The 25,015-nt window shown below is 35.8% G+C and overlaps 1 protein-coding gene across 1 annotated transcript in view; it reads left to right on the top strand.

Moving 5' to 3' along the window:
* Positions 1-25,015, top strand: part of LOC117654893 (macrophage mannose receptor 1-like) — a 42,908-nt gene that overhangs the window by 6,248 nt on the left and 11,645 nt on the right. Inside the window, exons 5-21 of the mRNA XM_034401829.2 lie at positions 1,647-1,760; positions 2,987-3,130; positions 4,598-4,780; positions 5,106-5,263; positions 6,809-6,922; positions 7,608-7,723; positions 10,178-10,326; positions 10,437-10,636; positions 12,396-12,514; positions 13,103-13,181; positions 16,258-16,396; positions 17,049-17,087; positions 17,930-18,099; positions 18,552-18,619; positions 20,229-20,329; positions 21,360-21,502; positions 23,279-23,393. Coding sequence (XP_034257720.2) covers positions 1,647-1,760; positions 2,987-3,130; positions 4,598-4,780; positions 5,106-5,263; positions 6,809-6,922; positions 7,608-7,723; positions 10,178-10,326; positions 10,437-10,636; positions 12,396-12,514; positions 13,103-13,181; positions 16,258-16,396; positions 17,049-17,087; positions 17,930-18,099; positions 18,552-18,619; positions 20,229-20,329; positions 21,360-21,502; positions 23,279-23,393 — 2,151 coding nt within the window. The remainder of the gene's footprint in view (positions 1-1,646; positions 1,761-2,986; positions 3,131-4,597; positions 4,781-5,105; positions 5,264-6,808; positions 6,923-7,607; positions 7,724-10,177; positions 10,327-10,436; positions 10,637-12,395; positions 12,515-13,102; positions 13,182-16,257; positions 16,397-17,048; positions 17,088-17,929; positions 18,100-18,551; positions 18,620-20,228; positions 20,330-21,359; positions 21,503-23,278; positions 23,394-25,015) is intronic.

Here is a 25,015-nt window from a genome sequence, read left to right as displayed (position 1 = left end):
TTCCACTACTGGTTCTCCAGAACAGGTCAGAACCTGCTGAATACCACCTCTGCCTCTGATCTTGGCTGTTTGCTTGAGGAAGTTTCATTACCTAAGTAAGCAACATCCTCAGTATGATGTTTTCTCCTGTTCTTTGGTTAAAGTATTGTGTTCTGCTTAATTATTTGGTGTTAATGTTCCTTAACACCAAATTAAGGGTGTTATGTGGATGAAGACGATGTGTTCTGATTTTTTGTTTCCTTCTTAGCTTTTTAATTGTCACTTTTGAATAGGGTGTAAATGTGGTTACCTCTATGTGTCTATATCAATATAGATTTACATACCATTCAAAAGTTCCTTAGCATTTTTAAATTTATCTTGATCTAAGATACTCATAGTTTCCCAGTGAAAATCATGGTTGTCTGTCTATGTGTTGTGAGGTTAAGGAGTTTTCATTGTAAAAATAGAAGAGAATATAAGTAGGTCATGGTCAAATTGAGGACTCCTTGGTGCACTCCGAGCTTGGTTGTTTTCATGCAGATTAGGTAACATATTCCATGAAGTTTTCATTGTGTTTTGTTTGTGTCTTCTGATTGCTAGTTGATGTTTATGGTTGCACTTTTGCCTGTCTGTCCTATCTAGTGACTGTTACATACGTACATACATACATACATGCATACATACATACATACATACATACATACCAGGGGCAGGTTCCAAATCCCATTGCTACCGGTTCACTTGTGCATGTACAGAACCATCTGGGCGGGTGGGCAGAGCCTCCTGCCACCACCGCTACCAGTTTGCCCAACCCAGCAGCCCACCATTGATACACACACACACACATGTATATGGATATGGATAAGGTAAATGTAAAGGTTCCCCTTGCACATATGTGCTAGTTGTTCCTGACTCTAGGGGGCGGTGCTCATCTACATTTGAAAGCCAAAGAGCCAGCGATGTCTCTGTGGTCATGAGGCCAGCATGACTACATGCCAAAGGCGCATGGCACTCTGTTACCTTCCCACCAATAAGGAAGGTAATAAAGGTGGTCCCTATTTTTCTACTTGCATTTTTTATGTGCTTTTGAACTGCTAGGTTGGCAGAAGCTGGGACAAATAACGGGAGCTCATCCCATTATGCGGCACAAGAGATTTGAACCGCTGAACTGCCGACAAGCTAAGCATCTTAGCCACTGTGCCACCACGTCCCTGAAATAAGTGCTTGGCTTTATTGCCTTGCGCTTAAAAGCCTGATTGGGCTTATTATCAGGGGATGCCTTATTTTGGGGAAACGGGGTATGGGGTATGTATATGTATATGTATATGTATATGTATATGTATATGTATATGTATATGTATATGTATATGTATATGTATATGTGTCAGTCTTGGAAGACATCTTTCAGATTCGGGTTTTCCCAGATGTGCCAATATGACATCTCTAATAAAATGGAACTTGGAGGAACTTCCGGTCTTGGAGTCTTCTTTTGTTGGGGGTGTTACTTTGAACCCTGACATTATGTATATGTATATGTATATATTAAAGTTATAGCTTCAGACCGAGGGAGTGATAGTTGTACTTCAGGTTCAATTGTACTTTGTCTATTTTGTCTTCAATGTCAGAGTTACAGAGTTGATCATATGTGAATTTTCTTTCTCAACTAGGATTAACACAAAGTTCAGAAGCCAACTACTGGATTGGTCTTTATAATCCAGATTTTGACAGTGGATGGCAGTGGATTAATGACCAACCTTTAAAATATTTAAACTGGGCTCCAGGTGAGTAAATGTTTATAGTTAGAAGGCCATTGGTATTTCATAAAGAAAAGTGTAAACATTTAAGGATAATAAGATTAGAGTATTTAGAAATTCCTATTGTATTATACACAATCATTCTTCTTAAATAGGTTAGGGTAGCATTTAAAATTTTTGTAGTCTTTTTTTGTAATTATATATATTTATTATATTTTTGATTTAATTGCCACTTTCTTTAAGAATGCTCTAGCATTCTTATATGAAATTTATAAGAAGTATATAAACATTTATTCTTACCGTATTGTCACCTTCACTTTTTTCATCATCCCAAAGATGCCTCTGATCCTGACAGAAAACTCTTAAAAGAGACTCAGTAGCTGTGTTTAGCTCAATATGGTATTTATAGTATAGTGTATAGTGTAATACTATATGTAATACTGTATAGTGTAATACTAATGCAGTATCAGAGGTTTTCAATTCAATTATATAGAATGTGAAGGATGTGTGTTTTTGTTTTATTTTTATAGTTTTCTTATGTATGATGTACACTGAGGATGGCATTTAATTTCGTTGTACGAGGTGCAATGACAATAAAGTAAACTAATCCCCCTGTATAGAGTTCATAGGCCTGTGCAAGATGGCTCCATTTCTTACTAATGTGCCACCTAACTCCTGTCAGTCATGACAGTTGAGATGGAAGCTGTGCCTTGACTTGAAAAATTGTTCTGACTCATATACTCATATACAGACTTGATCTGGCTGGCCCCTTTGATCTGGTCAAAAGGGTCAGTGATTGAAGGTAGGCAGCCACTACAGTCCAGTTCAACAAAGGAGAATTGTCAAAGGACAGTTTGACTGACTGTCTTTTTCTGAGGGATTGCATTGAAGTTTTGTTGAAATGAAGCATCCTTTCAAAGCATTACACTTTTCTAAATAGTTAGCATTATAACAATTGGAAAAATGGCATTTGTCACAAGCCATGATTGGTTAATTACATATGAAATCACACAATGTTTAATTGCATAGAAAATACAATGTCTTCCCCCAGATGAAAGGTGCACAGCCACAGAGGGAGACTTCCACAGTAAATACAGTAAAGCTCATATATATTTATTATATCAGATAAAATTGTATCATGAGATACAATTGAAGAAGGCAGAAAAACATTATGATTTTTTACAGATTAAAAAAGTGTTATCAACTTGGACATCAAGCAGTGATAGGATAATCTGGTTCACTGTCTCTTACAGGTAGCCCCTCTTCAGAAACAGGAAAAACCTGTGGATTATTCCAGAGTAGGAATGGCAAATGGGAAAATGATCTGTGTGACCTGAAGCATGGATACATCTGTAAAAGAATGAACTCTTCAATGCAGGCATCTACACCTTCTTCAGGTAGGTTGTAAACTGGAAATTAAGTTAACTGAATAAATATTCTTTCACTGATATACACGGCACTCATGACCAAATAACATTTTTAAAATTCTTTTCCTATTGATGATTTTGGTCTCAGAGCAATCTATTTAGAATAATGTGAAATAATAGATATCTGAACAGGAGAACATGCAGAAATTCAGGTTCTGAATGCACATTATGCAAAAACAATTTTGCTTAGGCCAAAAAGGTCCACTAAATGTCAGGAGGCAAGGCAGCCTAAAAATCCAATATATACACTTATGCTTATAGCTGGGAGTGGGAATGGGGAGATGATTGTCATCACTATTCTGATTATCCAAGATCCCAAGGAAATAGAGAAAAATGTATTTAGCATAATTTTAATTCCAGAAAATTTTAATATGAAATGTTGCACACCTCTTAGATGAGTTAAATTCTGAAGATTTGCAGAACTAAAGGTATGCATGCATAGAGAAGATCCTAAACTACAGTCTTCATCTTATTCATCTCATTCAGAATTAGACAGATCCAGAACCCAGGTGCTGTAAAGCATCTCTAGCCATCATAAAATGTCATTCCATCCCTCACCTGCACTCCTGAGTTTATTTATGGTAACTGTCTTTGGAAGATTTGGCAACTAGTTTACCTTTAGGACCAGTGCTATGTCCCACAATCACAGAACATGGTTTTTGCTGGATATATATATTTTTTTTTGCTGAAAGAATGAAATTTATGACTATACATTTGCTTAACTAACACAATGATTTGTTTATAGAATGCTGCAAAAACTGTGATAAAATCAAGTTCCGTCATATGGATACTTATAACTCAACTTATGACTATAATAACTTATAACCAAAAATCTGCCCCCAACTCTGTGCCCACGTGTGTGTATGTGCATACACACATACTATAGATAGATATACATAATATACACACACACACACACACACATGTACATATGTATCTATATCTGTATGTATATCTGTATGTATGTATGTATGTATGTATGTATGTATGTATGTATGTATGTATGCTGCTGCAAAATTTATTTTTAGTTTGCTCTCTGTAAATTTCTATAAAATAAGATGGAAGTTTTGAAGAAAAGCAATGATCTGGTAAAAATAGTTATGCCAATTAACATACACCGTAAAAAAGCATTAATAATTTCAAAATAGTTAAACAATCATGTTGGACATAAAAAGTTGCTTCTTTAGTATACCTGCCTGATTCACAAAAAATTGGACTGAAAAATTAGATCTGGTTACAATAAAACCTGATGACTCTTCAGGAAAATATCCTCAAAACAGTGGATGAAATATCTTATCTTTAAAATGCATTGCTTCAAATTTGCTTCTAATAAATTCTATTTATTGAATTAATTACATCATAATACTAGATCGGGATATACCCCCTACCTCCAGTCCCAATTCTTGATGGTGTACATATAACTATTGTTTTTTTCAGATGATCTTAAGCCAGTTAAATGTCCAGAAGGCTGGGTTGGATATGCAAAGCACTGTTACCGTCTGAACAGAGATCGCAAAACGTGGAAGGATGCCTCAGTCTCTTGCCAAAAGGATGGTGGACATTTACTAAGTATACGTGACATTGAGGAATACAGCTTTGTTTTTTCTCAGCTTGGTTATAGTAAGTATATTTAGAAGGCTTATTTCATGTTTGAATACTCTGGAAAGGAAAATAAAGAAATAACTGCTGATGCAGCCATCACAAGGAAAAAAAAGAGTATTTATTTAAAATATTTGTAAAAATATTTGTAAAAAATCTATGGAACCAGTGTGGTTTAAATTATGCTACAACTGCTGCATATATCCATGGCAGATTACATCCTGCTGCATACATCCAAATTATATCCTGACCAACATAGGTCTATGGGTTGGACCATTATATACAATCTCTGGACTTCATTCATTAAATTTGAGAGCAAATGGATAAAATGGACTTATCTTTTTAGAAGCAACAGATAATTTGTGGATAGGCCTAAATGACCAGAAGGTCTCTTCATCTTTTGAATGGAGTGATGGTACTACTGTGAGTTTCATCAAATGGCAGAAAGGAGAACCCACGCTTATAAGCAACGTGCAGGAAGACTGTGTCATCATGACTGGGAAGGTAACAATAAGAACCCTTAATTGTCTGGTGGATATTTTTTTTTCCCCTCTTCAGTTCTCTCTTGGATAAAATTTGTGTCTAGAAATTTGTTTAACCTATTTTCCATAATATAATTTATTCCATAGATCAACATTTCTTAATTTTTTTAAGAATCACTGCTTTTGATAAAAGCACTTAGCAATAGCACTTAGACTTATATACCGCTTCAGAGTGCTTTTACAGCCTTCCCTAAGTGGTTTACAGCATCAGCCTATTGCCCCTAAGAATCTGGGTTCTCATTTTACCCACCTCGGAAAGATGAAAGGCTGAGTCAACCTGGAGCCAGTGAGAATTGAATTGCTGAACTGCTGGCAGCTGACAATCAGCAGAATTAGCCTGCAATACTACATTCTAACTACAGCACCACCATGGTTACAATTTTGAGAGCCTCCAAAACAGGATTGGAGGCTTTTTTATTTGATTAATGGATTAGTATAGAGTTGTCCTGTTCTAAATTATCTGGCAGCTCTAGGTTAACACCTGATTTAAATTATTATGGATGTGTATATTCTGGAGCTATACTCCAGAGTATATGCTTTCAAATATTTCTGATGTGTTCATTTTTTTAATGTTAATATTTGCTTGCTGGGTTGCTGTTAAGTATTGAGCTAATTTTATTGATCATGTTGATTTCATTTTTGTTTAACAATATTGTTTGATAAGGGCATTATTATTTATCAGAGTCAGGACTGAATATGTAAGGGCATTTAATTCTATATAGAAAGGCTGGGTTTTTGTGATTAAGGACATAGCTTAATACTTGGGGGGACAGGATGTTAGTAATAAAGTGATTAATAATGTCAAGTAACCATGATTAGTCACAATCATAAACATTGTTTTGGGGTAAATTTTCATTTATAAAAGCAACATAAAGCCTATTTTTTGGCTTATTCTACAGTTTGGTAATTACAGACGGGTCTGGGAGCTACTAAACAAACATTTAGAAGCCTCATGGAGTCTTTAACTGTCCATTCATATTGAAATGGATTGCTACTATGTAATTAATACTTTGCTTTAAAATGTATAGTACATTCTAATAAGTAAGTAAATTTAAAAAATACATTCTGAGTTCAATTGAGCATTTTTTTCAGAAGACTGGGAATAAACTTTTAATCTGCATTGAATGAAGAACAAAAGCTTGTTTAGGTGTGCTAAATTTGGATTAAGTGTGCTGTATATTTGGTGAAAAAAACTCCTAATGCAATTATATTTTATATTTTGGAAACCTGAGGTAATATTAATGAATTATATTTTGAAATAACTTAATTTTTGTAGGCTAAAAACTATGTTTATCATTCCCAACTTAATATAAACATTTACATCTGTTTGCAAGATGTTAGTATGGCTGCAGAATTTAGACAAATGAAGCTATAACAAGTATTGTGCAATAATGCAGCTCACTAAAAAGAAAAGAAAAGCAAAAATGTAAATCATAAAAAAAAAATAGGAAGGGGTAAAAGTAATGGATTCCTTTTCAGTGAGATTTGTTCATCCTTCCATCCTCAGAATGGATACATGGCGGATCATTTCTGTGAAGAGGAATTAGGATACATCTGTAAAAAAGAGTCTTCAGAATTTCTTCCTGGAACAGATGAAGTTGCTGATCCAAAATGCCAGAAAGTAAGCCTAAAGAACTGTAGAGCTCTTGATCTTTCATAATAGTTATTCATCTTCTTATGAAGTTTTGGAAATATCAACCAGAAAGCTAGTTTTGCCTTCAGATGAATAGTCCCCTCCACTCCTAACATTGGTGTCAACTCTTAGCAATCACATAGACAGAAAAATTTTCTCTATAATATTATAAGAAGACAATTTATTCACCTTTACCATATGACAAAAAACAAAAACAAAACTACCTGAGATAATGGTTAAACAGAAGGAACACATTTTTATTTTTATTTTTCAATCTGAAACTGAAAAATGCTGATTTGTACTGGTACAAGTACAAATTTACTTTAAAAGTAAATTGCTGTGATTTGTATGGGCATCCATATTTCAGAAATGTTCTTACAAAAATAAATAAATCTGAAGCTGTTGACACAGAAATTGAATTCTATAAATTTATGTCTATCAACATTTATTGATTTCACAGCACCTTTTAGATTCTGAGACTATCACTATATACCACATAAAATATGAATTTAAAATAATTAATGGTCACTCTTTGATCAAGATAACTCGGTAAATCTGAGAATCTTTGGTTTGGGCAGGATGAAAGTGTTAAACAAACAAACAAACATACAAACAAATGTATAAATAAATTTAGGCTAATATTATTCTGTGTGTATGTATGCTACATTTACAGGGCTGGAAAAGATATGGTTTCTATTGTTACTTAATTGGAAAAACACTTGGAACATTTTCAGAAGCAAAGGCATCTTGTGAAACAAATCAAGGATTTCTAATCTCTGTGGAGAATAGGTAAATATGTTGAAAGGGTCAGAACAAAATATTCCATCTGTCGGTCGGTCTGTCTGTCTGTCTGTCTGTCTTTCTCTCTTTCTCTTTCTCTCTCTCTCTTTCTCTCTCTCTCTATCATATCTCTCTATCATATCTCTCTCTCTCTCTCTCTCTCTCTCTCTCTCTCTCTCTCTCTCTATCTATCTATTTATCTATCTATATCTATTATCTCTATCTATCTACCCCTCTCCCTATCTCTCTCTCTTTCTCTTTATTTTTCATCTTTATGAATGAGCTCAAGATAATTGGCCAACTATTTGCAGAGTTCCGTGCGCCTTTAGCATTTAGTCATGCCGACCACATGACCACGGAGACGTCTTTGGACAGCGCTGGCTCTTCGGCTTTGAAACAGAGATCAACACCGTCCCCTAGATTCAGGAATGACTAGCACATATGTGCAAGGGGAATCTTTACCTTTATCTAGTTGCAGAGGATTGGTCACTTTTTTCCCACTTTACTTAGCAAACGAAACAGTAAATAGATTTTCTGTTTATCTGCTTTTTACACTAATTTATTTTAAAGTAAACTGTGTTGTGATACCTAGTGACACATATGGAAAAAAAAATCTAGGCATGGAAAATGTTTTCACAAATTTCGTCCCTTGATTCTAAACTGTTTGTGTATTATTTTATCCTGATGTTTGTGGATTCATTTTTGTGAATTATGCCTAATTTTTCATACTAATTTTACATGCGTTCATTTGACATATCATCTAAAGCTTGGTTTACTTCCCTGAGTTTTATATGGATTTATGATTACTGTTGTGATTAATGAATATTTCAAAATAAATGTTTCCCAGGATATATTTTAATGTTAATTCAGCTCTTCAGTTTTTCCAGTTTCAAAAAGATGCTTCAGTGTGTATAAGAATGAGGATGTAGTATCTCGCTGCAACACTTACTCTAAACCAGCCTCTTTTACGATGTTCTAGATAGGAATGTTATATTAGTTTAATATGAAGAATTCTTTGGAGCAGTGCTCTCCAACTTGGGATGCATATACTTGATCCATTGCGGTGCAGGAAGAAAATTTTAGGATGCCTATTGTTTCTCAAAAATAAAAAATAGCAACTAAGACTTAATATAAAAAATATAAAACATATAATATACATTTGGATTATGTTTTATAATACATATAATACATGAGTAAAATAATACATAGATATAGTTTACAATAAACATAGTTATTTTGAAGTACACGCTTAAATTTTCTACTGATAAGGATGTGTGATTTAAAAAATATGGGGACCACTGATGTAGAATAGTATTTCCCAACTCAGCAACCTTAAGATATGTGCACTTCATTTCCCAGAATTTCATAGACAGCCAGGGAATTCTGGGAGTTGAAGTTCACAATCTTAAAACTGCCAAAATTGGGAAATACTGCTGTAGAGAATGTTATAATGCAACTGTAGTCTTGGTTAAACAGCTAGGTCAAGAGAGCTATCGCATGTGGTTCCCCTTGAAAAGCACCCAGAGGCTCCAACTGGTCCAGAATGCGGCCACGCGGGTGGTTATGGGCGCAACTCATTGTGCCCACGTGACACCCCTCCTACGCGAGCTGCATTGGCTCCCAGTGGTCTTCCGGGTGTGATTCAAAGTGTTGGTTACCACCTTTAAAGCGCTCCATGACATTGGACCTGGATACCTTCGAGACCGTCTTCTGCCACCAGTAGCCTCCCACCGGCCAGTTCGCTCCCACAAAGAGGGTCTCCTCAGGGTGCCATCGGCCAAATTATGTCAGCTGGTGACACCCAGGGGGAGGGCCTTCTCTGTGGGAGCCCCTGCCCTTTGGAATTATCTGCCCCCAGAAATTCGTAAAATCTCTGATTTCCGTGTGTTTCGCTGTGCCCTCAAAACCATGTTGTTCCGCCAGGCTGGGCTATCAATGTAAAGATTTTAATTGGTTTTAAATGGGATTTTAAATTTGGGGTTTTATAAATTGGGCCTATTATTTAATAATTTTAATTATTTTTAAACTCTGTCTGTCTTTGTGTTTTTAATTAGGCTGTACACCACCCTGAGTCCTTCGGGAGAAGGGCGGTATAGAAATAAAATTAATTAATAAAATAAATAAATAAATAAATATTTGTAGAAGGGATTGGGCAGATCCTACTCCAGTCCTGTTAGCCTTAATGTATGTTATGGGAGCAGACTTCTCAGCTCTGATTAGGAATCTGTAAATCTAGTGCTGTACTTTCAGATCTGAGAGAGTGATGGTGATGATAGTGATAATTTTATCCCACTGTTTTAATATATAGAAATGTACCAAATCCTGCCTCTTATTTTCCCAACAACACTCTTTTGATGTGGATTGGCTAGTAAAAGTGTAAATCGGGCCTAGAATTAACCATCTGCAGAATCTGAAAATGGAGAAAATCAGAGACCATCCTGATTTGAATTATTTTTACCACAGATTTGAGCAGGCCTTCCTGACTAGCCAAATTGGACACCGTCCTGAAAAATATTTCTGGATTGGCCTTTCGGATGTAGAGAATCCAGGGACTTTCAACTGGATCAATGGAGACCCCATTCAGTTCACTCACTGGAATGCAAAAATGCCTGGTATGGACTCTGTCAGAGCAAATAGACTCTGGCAGGAAAGCTTTTATCCTGTTTAGCTTGACTATGGAGATGCATTAAATTTAACTGGCTCTGGTCTTCCATTCTGCCAGGCCGAAATCCAGGCTGTGTTGCCATGAGAACGGGAGATGCTGCTGGATTGTGGGATGTTGTCAATTGTGAGGAGAGGGCCCCCTTCCTTTGCAAGCATTTGGCTGAAGGGGTGACGCTTCCTACAATCCCGGGACCAACACCCCCTCTCCCATGTTCCACAGGATGGACTGCAAGTCCAACGAGGAATGTCTGCTTCAAGGTGGGTCAGCCCGTTTCGGAGTCAGAGCTGCGGTGGCACAGTGGTTAGAATACAGTATTGCTGGCTACTTCTGCTGATCACTGGCTGCCAGCAGTTTGGCAGATTGAATCTCACCAGGCTCAAGGTTGTCTGAGCTTTCCATCCTTCCGAGGTCGATAACATGGGGACCCAGATTGTTGAGGTCAATATGTAAATTGTAAATTAACTCTGTAAATCACTTAGAGAGGGCTGTAAAGCACTATGAAGCAGTATATAAGTCTAAGTGCTATTGGTATTTGCTTGCTCAATCTGATTCAGCCCTTTGAGACAGGCCATGTCAAGAGGCAGACATTGCAACAGGAGCTAGCATCCCAGCCCCTCCTCCAGTCCCTTCCAGTGGGAATTTGGTGCCCTTCAGCCATGATTAACTCTCCTCTGAAAAGGAAATAAAGTAATTGGAAGAACAAGAAAGGAATAATAGAGAATATGGAAACTGGTCACGTTCCTTTGCAGCCAGCATATTTTTGGTCCTCTCTCTGAAATCCTCATTAATTGCCTTGAGACACTTTGGATTACAATGTGCCAAGAAGTCCTGGTTTAAGTAATCCAATCAAGATGATGACTATTATTATTGAATTAGCCTAAGACAGTTATGGCCCTAATAGAAAGGTTACAGGTTGGCATTTTTGTTACAATCAATGTTTCATATATTTTTAACTCTTTACAACTTCATATGTGTGGATTTGTCATAATTTTTTTTCTACCATTCAATTGTGTTTGTTTCTCAAGACTGCCTGGATAAATTCCTTCACTTAATTTGGCAAAAAATTTTGATTAATAGTTTGTCATTGCCCCCTTCCTAGGACTGAGAGGGAGTGACAGATCCAAAGTTATCCAGATGGCTTTATGTCTAAGGCGAGATTAGAACTCACTATCTCTCAATTTCTAGCCTGATGCCTTAATCACTACACCAAACTGGCTGCCTAACTGTCTTTTAGACACATGTCTAAATCATCACATATCTAAATCATCATTATTATCATTATCATCATCCTACATGGAAAGGGGAGAGGGGAATATGTGTAGAAAATCCAGCAAGTGTTCCTTTACATCCAATTTGCATAACTCTATTTATGGCAGCAGCAAAAAAACCCTCTCCCTTTAACTTCCCCATTTTCTCTTTAACATCAATAGATATTCTATTAGCAGTTATGCAGTGGCCTAGAGGTGAGCTCTCACCTCACAATCAGGAGGCTGTGAGTTCAATTCCTAGGTAGAAGCAGATATTTCAGTCTAGGGGCACAATGAGAATATATCTGCTGAACAAAACTCTGCATTGGTGATAGGAAGGGCATCCGGCCAGTAAACACTCAGCTCCATTCAGTTGCCCAGACTCCAGCCCACAAGGGATTATGGGGTTGTTAAAAGATGATGACGATGATCAGGGGTGGGTTCTACTTACCTTTACTACCGGTTCGCAATGGGGCCGGTAGTATGCAAAATGCGCAGGAGCATTTTGGTGATGTCGGGGTCGGTGAGCTGGGCCTCCTGCCGGTTTTACTACCGGTTCTATAGAACCGGTGCGAACCGGGGGCAACCCACCACTGATGATGATGATCAATAGGTATTCTATTGGTTTAAAAAATGTAAAAAATGAATGTATCAAACAGCAAAATTTGGATACTTAATTGAAAAGATAATCAAATATGAGCCAAGAAGGGACGTAGACAACTGCAGTGTTAATGCTCATTTGTAATGAGATGTATTTATATGCATTTAGGCATATGCAGAGAAGAAAAGTGAAAAAACTTGGTTTGAGGCACATGCCTTTTGTAAATCAATTGGAGGAGATCTGGCTTCTTTTCATAATAAACAAGAGTTTCAGTTACTAAACCAACTGTGAGTATAATAAAATTTATTTTTTCTTATGTCAAGGCAGAAACACTCCTGGCAAAGCGTTTATTGGAGCACTGAATTCATCATCATGGAATATATAACTAGTGTAAACCTCATAATCCTATATACTGTATATTCATTCTGAAATACTTTGCATATAGTTGAGTTTTCTCTCAGGGCCCTCAGAATTAGAGATCCAATTTATGTCAATAATCAATGGGCATCACTATTTTTCTTTTTTAAAAAAAATCCTTAAGTGGTTACAACAGAAATAATAATGAATGGTCAAAAATGTAGATTCAGTTATAATTATCATCAAAGTAACAAGGCTTTTAGTATTATCCTATACAAGATTACTTAAATAAATTCTATAGTAGTCATCAGAATCTATTTCCATTCAAATGGGTATATTTCAGCTGTAAAGGCATATGTCATATTTGAGATCTTGAATATTTGTTGGGGTTATTCATTTGCTGACATGCTTAGGTTCTGTATGTGAAAAAAACACAGAAAGAAAATTTCAGTGTTATATTTAAGCAAGACATGTGCATAAATTATATTTTAACATACTTGCTGATTATTACATTTTAGATTAAATTATCGATCGAGCTGGATTGGTTTAAGAATTGTGGATTCCAGCCCAGAATACACTTGGAGTGACGGGTCTCCTGTAAGTATATAATTAATGTGCAAAACACAAATGTTACCTGGAATTGCTGGTATTCTTAATATTTAATGGAGTACAGGTATTAGTAATATTTTTGTAGATATTTTCATAGACATATAGCAGTATTCTAGTTAACAGTTAAACGAAGTATTAAAATCTTAATATAACACGATATTGCTATTTGACTTGATTCAGGTTATTTTGACAGTTTCTATGGGCTTACTTCAGGCTGCTATTGCAAAAGGTTTGATTGCATTGTTCTTATAGAATTTACAAACTACTTGAAATCTTTCATCTCATATCCTGCTAATTTTTTCTTTATCCGTTTTTGCTGGTGTGAGAGGCCCTCCAGTTAATTAAGAATAGCTGAATGGTCCTTTTCCTAAATATTATGTATTTTTAAATGCCTACAACTTTGAGCTGGATGTCCAATATGTCATGTATTCCCAGTGGTCATAAAAATGCAATTGGTGGATGGTAAGGTGGAATACAGGACATCATGGCAATTTATGTGTTATGTTTATGAATACTGTTGTTGCTGCTATTGGGCCTATTGGAGCCATTTGATATTGATGATGCTATTGAGAAGATGGTTTTCATAGCACACCTAGCAAAAGCAGACAGTATGGTGGCTGACCAAATATCATCATGATATCTGAACCCCTGGAAAAAAGGCTGAAAACTTCCGAAGCAATTGAAGAGTAAAAGAGATCTAGAGAGATCAAGGAAATAGGTTGAAATTAATTAGTGTGTTGATGACCCAGAAAGAGGACCAATGCAAGGAAGATGGGTCCGCATTGGGGAGGAAGAAGTGAACTGAGCAAGCAACACTTCTAAGTACTGGATTTCACTCATCCTGTTTCTTTTCCCTCCTAGCAGAAAAATTTATATCACTATGGAGGGCAAAAGAAAAGTGACAGAAAAGTGACAAGTATTCAGTGTAGGGAGAGTGATGAATGCACTGTTGTATGATGAACCAGTGCACGTGCCTTGAAAAAGTGTATTCTACCTTTGCAGAAGAATAGTTTGATCCGAAAATATTAGACAATTTTGGACCTATATCCAACTTTCTTTAGTTAGTTCTTTGCTAGAATGTAAAGAACTCTGGAAGAAGTTAATTACATGGAACCAGTGGCGGTATTCACTTACCTTCAGTACTGGTTCACAAATATGAGTGTGCTCGTGCACGCGGGTGCTTTGCTTGCTTGCACCACCTCTGTGCATGCACAGAGCATCAAAAACAGGACATGATGATGTCTGGGTGGATGGGCGGAGCCTCCTGCAGCCACCGCTACCAGTTCGCCTGAACAGGATAGAACTGGCTGAATAGCACTACTGCATGGAACCATATTTTTAAGTTTGGAAGTGGAGACACAGAAGTCATACTTATAGCTAATTTTTGGCAGGATCATGATGGAGGATTGCACTTTTGTTGATACTACTTGACTTCTCAGTGGCTTTTCGTTATCATCAACCATAGTATCCTTCTGGATCAACTCCGTGAACTGGGAAAGAGGAACACTCTATTGTCATGATCCTTCTTTCTGAAGGAGGATTTTGATTGGCACAGCTGTCAATTTCTAAGCCATGGATTATGATTTGTCTCAGAGCCTGATACCCCTCCCAAATGATGGACCAGTGCAAGGCATGTACACTGGTCCATCATTTTTATTTAGCATCTATCTAAAACTGGTAGGGAATATGATCCATTGACATGAGGTTAAATATGATCAATGAGGGATACATAACTTTATATCTCAGCCATTGAATGAACAGGTGATTCATTTGAGCCCCCTTTCCTGATGGCTGACGTTTTCTAGGTTCTGGAGGGGATAAACATTCTAATTTATTAATTAATTTAATTTATATGCTGGTCATCGTACCCATAAGGCTACTCTGAGTGACTTACATAATGGTAAAAAGATAAACAAATTGAGAATACTTAAATAAGACCTTAGGGATCTTAATCCCAGCAAGATGAGGCAGTTTGGAGTTAAGATGCTAACTGACTGCAGGGAGATTCCATCTCTAATTATGGATGGAAACATGCTCCCTTGAGGAATGCTGCAATTATGACGAGGAAAGACTTTTGCACAACTTCATCTATTGTGCCATTTACATCCTTTCTTAGAATATGGGACACTATCCACAGTCACATCTATCTTTCTTTCTTATTTGAACTGCTGATATGTGCTGTACATGGGGCTGCTTTTAAATACTGTACAGAAGCTTCCCCTGTTGATTCTTGTCCTACCCTCAAATCCTTGTCTTGTCTTCTTGTCCTATCCTGCGTTCAAGTCGCAACCAACAACATTTCATAAGCATCCTATGATTCCTATCCCAGGACTTCTGGAACAACATAAGAACAAAGCCAAATGTAAGGGTTCCAAGGAACACCCCCAACAAAATAAAGCTCCGAGGCCTGAGGTTCCTCAAAGTTCCAATTTATTAAAGATGTCATGTTGGCACAATTGGGAAAACCCAAATCTGAAAGCTTCCAGGTTTCCCCCACCCAGCCAAGAGTTCACAGTCCTGCCCCACACCCACAAGTTCATCATATTGTCCAATCAACTTTTCACACTCCACTGGATACAATCTTCAGTCAGTCTCCATCAGATGCAGGCAAAAGTCAGGCAAAAGTCCTTGAGTACGGAAAGTTGCTATGATTAACTTTCTACTGCTCCAACAACAACCCTCTCCCAACTTCCCCAGCTAAAATATGTGGCAGTTTAGAAGCAAAAAGAAAATTGTCTTCCAAAACTGACATCATACAGATATCTTATAAAAGTTACAAATATTGTTAGCTCCTCTTTTAAAGTTACACCATATTTGTAACTTCACCAAATATGTGAAGTTGTAAATAAATATACTGGATCAGTGAATCAGGCTAATATGAAAAGTGCATAACAGCTTCTTCAATTTCAGTACTCAGAATCACATTGGTAAAATTTTGCTAATAGCCCATCAAACATATGGACATTACTGAAAGGCAATTATGGTACATTTGTTTCTTTTTCCAAATATTAAAATTTATGGCTTTAAAAAGTAAATATGTAAATATATTTTAATTTTACTGTAGGTAAACTATGAACCAATATTAACTTGGTATTCAGAAAGTGAAAATAATGAAAGATGCAAATTAATATGGGGGAATACTAGATTTTGGACTGCAACCAGATGCAGGCGGTTACAATATTGGATCTGTCAAATTACAAAAGGTAATATGTTTTTCATTCTCATGTAGATTATTAGTACAGACAATAGAGATTTATTCATTGCACAACTGAAAACCTTGGTCTTTTTAGCACTTAGGTGATGGTCCCCTTTCTTTTTAGGGAGAAATTTGGGAGCCTTAAATACAATTCAGTTTTACTGCAGATTTTATATTTGTACATACAACTTAAGTAACACAGTACAATGTCAAATATATCTAAATGATGCTCAAGAATTTAGTACACCGATGGCATTATTGATGACAAAAATTTATTCTGTAATAATAATAACAATAATATTAATAATTTATTAAACTTATATGCTGACTTTCAATCACTCTGGGCTCATAAGAATCAAAGAAATTACAGTAAAACCAATAAAAAGATAAAAAATGGCAAGTGCAATGAAGTGAGAAATCTCGCTCTTCCATGCAAAAGGCATTAGTGAAGAGCCAGGGCTTTATAGCTCTTTCACAAATGGCCATTTGGATTTTGGGCAAAACTGGGATCTAGATTCCTATGATTTTATTTCCTTGTAAATGTAGAAATACATTAAGTGAGTACAATATTTCAGTTTTTATGGATTGCCTTTTGCAAAATGGAGTAATGTGATAAGATTGGCTTGAATTTCTTGTAATTAAAATATTTAATTTTGCAGGTTTAACCATACCAACAGACCAACCAGTCGACAACTTTGGTACGTTGGGCAATTTAATGTCAAAAATGTTGTATGCAATATTTACTAAAAACTATGGCTGCGCATTGCATTTTAGTTTGATTTGAATCAGACTGCTTTGAGCTAAATTTGGCTGTATGACATAAAGGAGCATTCCTAAAATGTGATGCATGATGGTTGAGTTCGTAAGCAGACCAATTTCTCAGAGTATTGAAGAAAGCCAGACATTGGCTCTGCATGGTATAAAACTACAGACATTGTGATTTTCCTTAAGTGAAAGGAAGGTGCCATAGTTCTCTTCATAGGCATTAATTGAGTAGGGGCTTCCTAAGCATACATAGAAATATAGCCAAAGAGGAGTTACTAAAAAGTAGGGTACTTTTCATTTCCATAAGAAATCATTGGACATCCCCAAATATGCAAAGCTTTGATGAAGTGATTGCATTTGATAGTGATTTGATTGAATAAAGTGAGCTAAGCATTGCATAAGGCAACTACTCATTTCTCTCTCCAGCTAGTTCTGAAAGCAAATTAAAATGGCCTCTTCATTGCTTTGCTTTACACTGCTTTGTCCTATGTCTCATCCCAGTATATTTAATACCCAGAAGAGACTTTTGGGTATTCTGGAACATTTGCGTAGAAGCTTCTTCCAGTTATTGGAAGCATTCAGTTGAGGTCAGTTTGCCAGCTATTACATGGATGTGTCTTTTGGGTGTGCTTGTTCATATTCAGAAGATCTTGGAAGGAAGAGCTTTGTCCCAAAGGACAGCACATAATCTTCAAGTGGCTCTGTTTGCTTTGTGATTTTGTAGAATGGATGCAAAGGGATATATAAGTCGTTCCTTCTACTTCTTCTTTTGCAGAAAATTCTTATATAAAAATTGAAGATGGATGGATCAGATATGAAAACAATGAATATTATTTCAGTAAAAAAACAATGCCTGCAGAAAAAGCCCGGAAGTTCTGCAAACAACATCATGGTGATCTTACCACCATTGACAGTAAAGAAGAAAATAATTTTTTGTGGAAATATGTAAGAAATATATGCAAAAATTACTTATTAAAAATAAGAGGTTTCAGAAAATGTGTGTGTGTGCGCATAATACGTGTGTGTGTGTGTGTGTATAATACATGTGTGTGTGATGTGACAGCCAGAAGTTTTCGGAAACTGAAGAATTTCTTTTTAACTCTTGGATAAAATATATATTAAGATGAGGCCCATTAAATTAACGTCAATGGAAGTTTAATGCATTCAATGTAGTTGGAAACAAATTATTTAAAAAACACAATAATTTAGATGCTGCCTTTTTATTCAAATGAATTTTCGAAAGTACTACAATGTTAAAAAGCAGAACATATTTCAAAATTATGTCATTTATTTTATGTTTAGTTGCATCCATTCAAGATGATTTGCAAATCACTGTTACTTTATATTAAAGCAGTAAATAATTATTTTTATTTCCTATTCTTTCTTTTATGTATTAGATCTTCTATCATAGAAGGTATTATAATTCTTACATTGGTTTAATCTTGGATCTTGACAAAAAATTCAGGTAGGTAAACAACGTATATAAAACATTAACAAAATGCTGCAGTGTGCAATGTAATTCTGTTTTTAAATTATTTTTAATAATAAACTTGAATAAATATAAATAAGAAAGATTTTATTAGGCTCTTGGCAAAACCCTTGCCAAGATTTTGACAGATTGTTTTAAAACAAGATTTACTGAAAGGGAAAGCAATAATATATATTTTTTTTAAAAAAATCAACTTTGGTTGCAATACTTTCACTGTGGAGACAATTTATCATTCTGCTGCTTAAGATAAGCACTTCTTCAGTTTTTACTAATAGCCATCTTTGAGCCAGCAAGGAAGCAGTTCATCAAGGAATGTGCAAGTAGGCAGGCTGTGAATCTCTCTTAAGCCCACAACATGCCATTAGAGATTTGATAATAAAAAACCCAAGCACGGACATTTAACTCTATGCAACAATGAATGTTGCCATGTGATATTTCAACCTTTTGAACATTATTAGGGTATAATCACGATTGAGCCCAAAATTTCTGTTGCTAAGCGAGACAGTTGTTAAGTGAATTTTGCCTCCTTTTATCACTTAACTCAGTTGTTAAGTAAATCACTGCTGTTGTTAAGTCAATAACATGGTTGTTAAGTGAATATGACTTCACTGTTGACTTTGCTAGTCAGAAAGTCACAAAAGGTGATCCCACATGAAACTAGGAGACTGAAGCTATCCTAAATATCAGTTATCAAGCATCTGAATTTTGACTATGTGACCATGGGGATGGTGCAATGGTCTTAGGTGTAAACAATAGTCATAAATCACTTTTTTCAATACCGCTGTAACTTTGAATGGTCATTAAATGAATTGTTGTAAGTCAAGGCCTACCTGTATTAGAGTCCCAGAATTTCTTTCTCTCTTTTTTTTAAATCTAGATAATTGACAATCCAGTATGCTTTTATAATATCGATCCTTTATTCAATGACTGTTTAAAATTAGGGTGCTATTGAGTGAAGAGAGCCTTAACTGGTCCTCAAAGTTCTGGCCATAGTTGCATGAACAAAATTTGGATAGCAGCTGGCAAGTAGCTTATGACTTGTTGCAGCATCCTTTGGTCATGTGATCAGCCACACCTTTCCACCTTCCGCCAGTGGGGAAGCCAGCAAGAATGGTCATGGGTTACTTGCCTTATTTCAGTTACTTTTGTTTTACAATGTCCACTTGGTAGGATTATTTTGTCTTTAAATAATGAGGAGATTGAATAATGGAGGTGTATAAACCATTTGCAATTCTAATTTTCCTAGCCTCGCAACACCCTTTCTCAAGCTTTCAACAGTTGTTGTGCATTCAGAGCAACTACCTGGACCTCAACAGAAATGTTTTATCATTGCACAAACCATTTTATAAGTGTTGTGATTCGGAAATAGTTTTGCTTGGATTTTGAAGTTTCAGGATTGAAACAGACTTTTCCAAAGCTTAAAATGGTCTGAAATAACTTCAGGCCAATATTTTGCAGATGATATTTCAACAGCTACCCCTTTCCCCCCTGATCCTGCTATCTCTTTGGCAAAAGAAGGAATAAAAGAAAAAGTAAGTTTCATAAATTCATGCATTGTAGATGACTGACAAATATTTTTCTTCAGCTGGATGGATGGCAGTCCAGTGACATATGAAGCCTGGGCCTCTGGTGAACCCAATTTTGCAAATGATGATGAAAACTGTGTAGCTATGTATTATTATTCAGGCAAGTAAATAAAAACTTCACATTTTAACAGCTCTCTGTATGTATTTGTTCAGGATAAGGCACAGCATTGTTTAATTTGGGTCAACTGGCACACATTATCATAGATCCTATCATTAATATATTGGAAAACCATTATTTTATAACTCTAATTAGCATGTTTTACATTATGATATATTTACATTAACAAAATACTTCATAATATTGTAGCATATTCTCCAACCAAGAATTTAAAGTTTTATCCATAGATCCAACCTTACTTTACTTAGTTACTGTATTATACTATCCCAGGGAGAACCAATTTCCAATTTGCAATTCTCATAAATCCCAAATAGTCTTGTTAATGGCCAGGGATTAGGGCAATTGCATTCCAAAAGAGGTAGACAATCACCTATCTATTTCTTCTATAGAATTGTATTTTGGAATTATTAACATGTAGACTACAAAAATAAGAAATAAGTAGTCCTCACTTACTGTTCACACCTGGGACTGGCAACTCCATCACTAAAACACACAATCATAAGATGAAACACAAATGGCTGCACCTGATTTACCATGGTGGTTCCAGCTGCAGTTGTTCATGAAATTACCTGCAGTCATTAAACATGATGTCATGTGTATGACTTGCAGGTTTCCCATTGATTTTGCTTGTTGAATACTGGTTGTCAAGGTCATAAATGACAATCAAGTGACCATGAGATACTGAAACAGTTTTAAACATATGTTAACTACCCTGTTCCTGCATCACAATCATGTGACCATAGAGATATGGCAATGGCTGCCACTTTGAGGACTAAGGTCCTAAATCTTTTTTAATGCCATTGCAATTGTAAATGGTTACTGAATGAGTGGTCAATAAGTGAGTACTGCTTCTATTGTTTCACAAATACCATAGGATTCCAGTATGTACTGTTACACTTTCCATTATTGTTCTCATCGTCATTATTTCAATTGCAACTTATATATGAGCTGTTGCTATTTATTTTAAGAATAATTTAATCTTCCCAGATGACAATATAATTTTTTTGATCAGGTGACTGGAATGATATAAACTGCGGTATTGAGAAAACATTCATCTGCGAGAGACACAATAGCTCTGTCCGTTCAACTGCAGCGCCCACATTACCTGCCACTCCAAAAGGCTGCAGTGAAGGCTGGCTTTGGTTTAATGACAAGGTAATTGATATAGTTAATGTAAATATATTGAGAAAGGATCCTTTCCTTATTCAAATATCCTAGAGACAATACAGGTGGTTCTCAAATTACAACCACAATTAAGCCCAAAATTTATGTTGCTAAGTGAAAAAGTGAAAAATTAAAGTGAGTTTTGCCCCATTTTACGACTTTTATTTGTTAAGTGAATCACTGCACTTCTTAAATTAGTAACACAATTTTTAAGTGAATCTGATTTCCCCATTGACTTTGCTTTCAGACGGTCATAAAAGGAGATCACATGACCCTGGAACACTGCAATCATCATAAATATGAGTCAGTCGCCAATCATCCAAATATAAATCTCATGACCATGGGGATGCTGCAATGGTCATAAGCATGAAAAATCGTCATAAATCACTTTTTCAGTGCTGTTGTAACTTTGAACAGTCTTTAAATGAACTGTTGCAAGTTGAGGATTACCTGTATGTATGCAAAATACATAAATTTTGCCACAGGTAGTCAATGGTCTTTTTAGACCTCTCAGTGAACATAGGTAATTCAGGGAAAGATATCTTCACATCCTACATTACATCTATTGTATTAGGTTCAATATTTGAACAGAGTAACAGTGCCACAAAACAGAAATATCTGTAACAGTAAAAATGAAAAATATGAATGTTATTAGCACAACAACAGCCATGTTTCTTAGAAATAGATTTAACATTTCAGGTAAATGCCATTTTTACTTTTGCTTCCATGAATGTAAATGGAATTTTAAATGTTTTTCCTTTATTAACATTTATTATATTATTTATATAATATAATAATAATATGTTATTATTATATGTAGTTCTCAACATACAACTTTAATTGAACAATGAATTACCATCATGAGTCATGCTGATCACTAAGCAGGTTATCATGTGACCAACTTGATTTTACAACTTTTTTAATGCAGCAATTGTTTAGTAAATGTGACAGTTGTAAAGTGAATGCAGCTATCATTAAGCAAACGCCATTGTCATTAAATGAACCCACCGTCTGCAATGGGTAATTTTTTCATGGAAAACAGAAACAAACATCAGTTTTCAGCAAAAAAAAAAAAAAGTAATACATTTTGGCCTTGTGACTGTGGAACACCGCAAATGTCCATAAATGTGGGCTCATTACCAAATACCCAAAATCTGATCACATGACTATGGGAGGGAGACAGTCATTGAAACATTAAATCTGAGTCATTATTACCTTTTTGTGGGCCTCTCATAACTTTGAACAGTGACTAAGCAACAGATTATACAGTATGTCAAGGTCTTGCTGTAATTTACAGTGTTGGGGTACATAAGCAATGTTATTTGAAAAGTCTTGCTTCCTTGAATGGTATCTCCAAGACAGGCCACCAAGATTTTGAAAGACTTGGGCACTTTCTTTTTTCATCAATCCCTCTCCTGGGTATTATCAGAACTAGGATGGCAGGTACAAACTTGGCTATATAACTATCATTAATATAAAAATATTAAGAAGTCAATTACATCACAAAGAATAGATAAGGATGCATATAACCAAGGAAAAAAATGTTAACTTTTATTATTGCTTATATTTTTCCAAAAGAAAGTGGAAAGTTTAATTTTATTAGAACAGAATTACTTATTAAGTTCTGCTAAAAATTATGATTTCATTTCATGATTGTTGATTATATCTTGGTTGTTTCTATTCTTTTATTTAATTAATCCGTCCTTGATTGATAGATGAATTAATCAATTAAGCAAGGGATTAATTAATTCCTTCTTATTCTTCTAGTGCTTCCAAATGTTTGGCTTCGTAGAAGAGGAGAAGAAAAACTGGAGTGATGCACGTGCTCACTGCAGGAACCTTGGAGGAAACCTGGCTAGTATACCAAGCAAAAATGTTCAAGGTACAATCTCTTCTTTAAACCATATTGACTATTAACATTTTTTAAAAAATCCATCTCTTACTTTAATTATAAGAATTTCTATGCCCAATCCTCTTTCCTAACCTCCAGTATATATAATCTTTTGCCACTTTAAAAAAGGTGAAAGATATTTATTTATTTATTTATTTATTTATTTATTTATTACTTACTTACTTACTTACTTACTTACTTACTTACTTAAATTTATATAGCTGCCTTTTTGCTCACAGTTACTCTAGGTTGTTTATAGACAATAAAAACACAATGTAGAAAAAAATAAAAATAATAAAGTAATAATAAAATAAAATAACCCCTCCCACCCACCCTTAGTGACAACACACACTCAAATCAGCTGTCTAATGAACCCCATCCCACTCTGGGTTCTCCAGCAAAACCTCATATTCAGGGCCTTAAGAAAGAGTCCAGAGGGAAGGAGCTACCACGTAAAAGGCCCTTCTTTTGGGTCTCACCAGATGTATCTCCTTAGGGGATGGGACCCATAACAATGCCTCCCCACTCTAGTGAGTTGTGTGGATGTGACTGGCAAGAGACAGTCCCTCAGATAACCTGGTTGCAAGCCATGAAGAGCTTTAAGGGTGATAACCAGAACCTTGAATTACACCCAGAAGCAAATCAGCAACCAATGAAGTTTCTACAGGAGAGGTGACACATGTGCACACTAAGGCCTCCCAAAACAATGTGAGTTGCTGCATTCTGAACCAACTGGACCTTCTAGATGCTTTTCAAATGTTGATACAAAAATGTTGCCAGAATCCTTAGGATATGCTCCTTCTCCATGGCTTCATTCTCTTCTTATCTCATTTCCAATTCAAAGGTTGCCATGCTGAAAATATAAAGGCAATAAAATTTCAAAGTAATTTTACAATAATATAAAAAGTGTGCATCGGTAATAATATATGAGTTAAGTATCAGTTTAAAGCAGTTACAAATGTGTAACGATTATTTCAAAGCAGAGTTTGATAAAATATTTTTCGAGCAGCGCTTACCGTATTTTTTGGAATATAAGATGCACTTTTTCCCCCATAAAAGAGGGAGAAAATTTGGGTGTGTCTTATACACTGAATGAAGCCAAAAATGCAAGGCACGGAGGAGTCAATGGTCTGTGGCAATCCCTGCAGCCTGGAACAGCTGATTGGGGTATTCTGGGAGACTGATCCACCCACCAATCAGCTGCTCATGCTGAATCAGGCTGCAATAATGTGCTGAAGCTGACCTGGCTCTTTGCTATTTGCTTCAAGGACTGTCAGAGTTTGCAGCAGCAATCACATCCAGAAAGCACACACAAGTAACTGATTCAGCAGGATTCAATAACTTCTCTTTATATATAATATAACACATGAAGTAAATATACAATACCAAAAGCAGGTTTTCCAACATGGTAGTCGATACAAGTAAAACACCAGCAGAGAAGAGGAGTTTCAGTTTTAGTTTCAGAGATCAACACAGCATGCAGTTTTAAAACAGTTGAGCTAAGCCACTCCCAGGATCCTTGCTGTTTCCTTCCTTGTTGCTCATACAGCAAATACTGGTTCAGTCTCCAAACAGCCCTCAACTCTCCTACACACTGACAGGATGCTAGCCAA

The sequence above is a fragment of the Pantherophis guttatus genome, chromosome 4 (genome assembly GCF_059756535.1).
Source record: "Pantherophis guttatus breed Tessera chromosome 4, ASM5975653v1, whole genome shotgun sequence".
NCBI classification, from domain to species: Eukaryota; Metazoa; Chordata; class Lepidosauria; order Squamata; family Colubridae; genus Pantherophis; species Pantherophis guttatus.
This window is presented reverse-complemented; position numbering and strand designations above follow the sequence as displayed.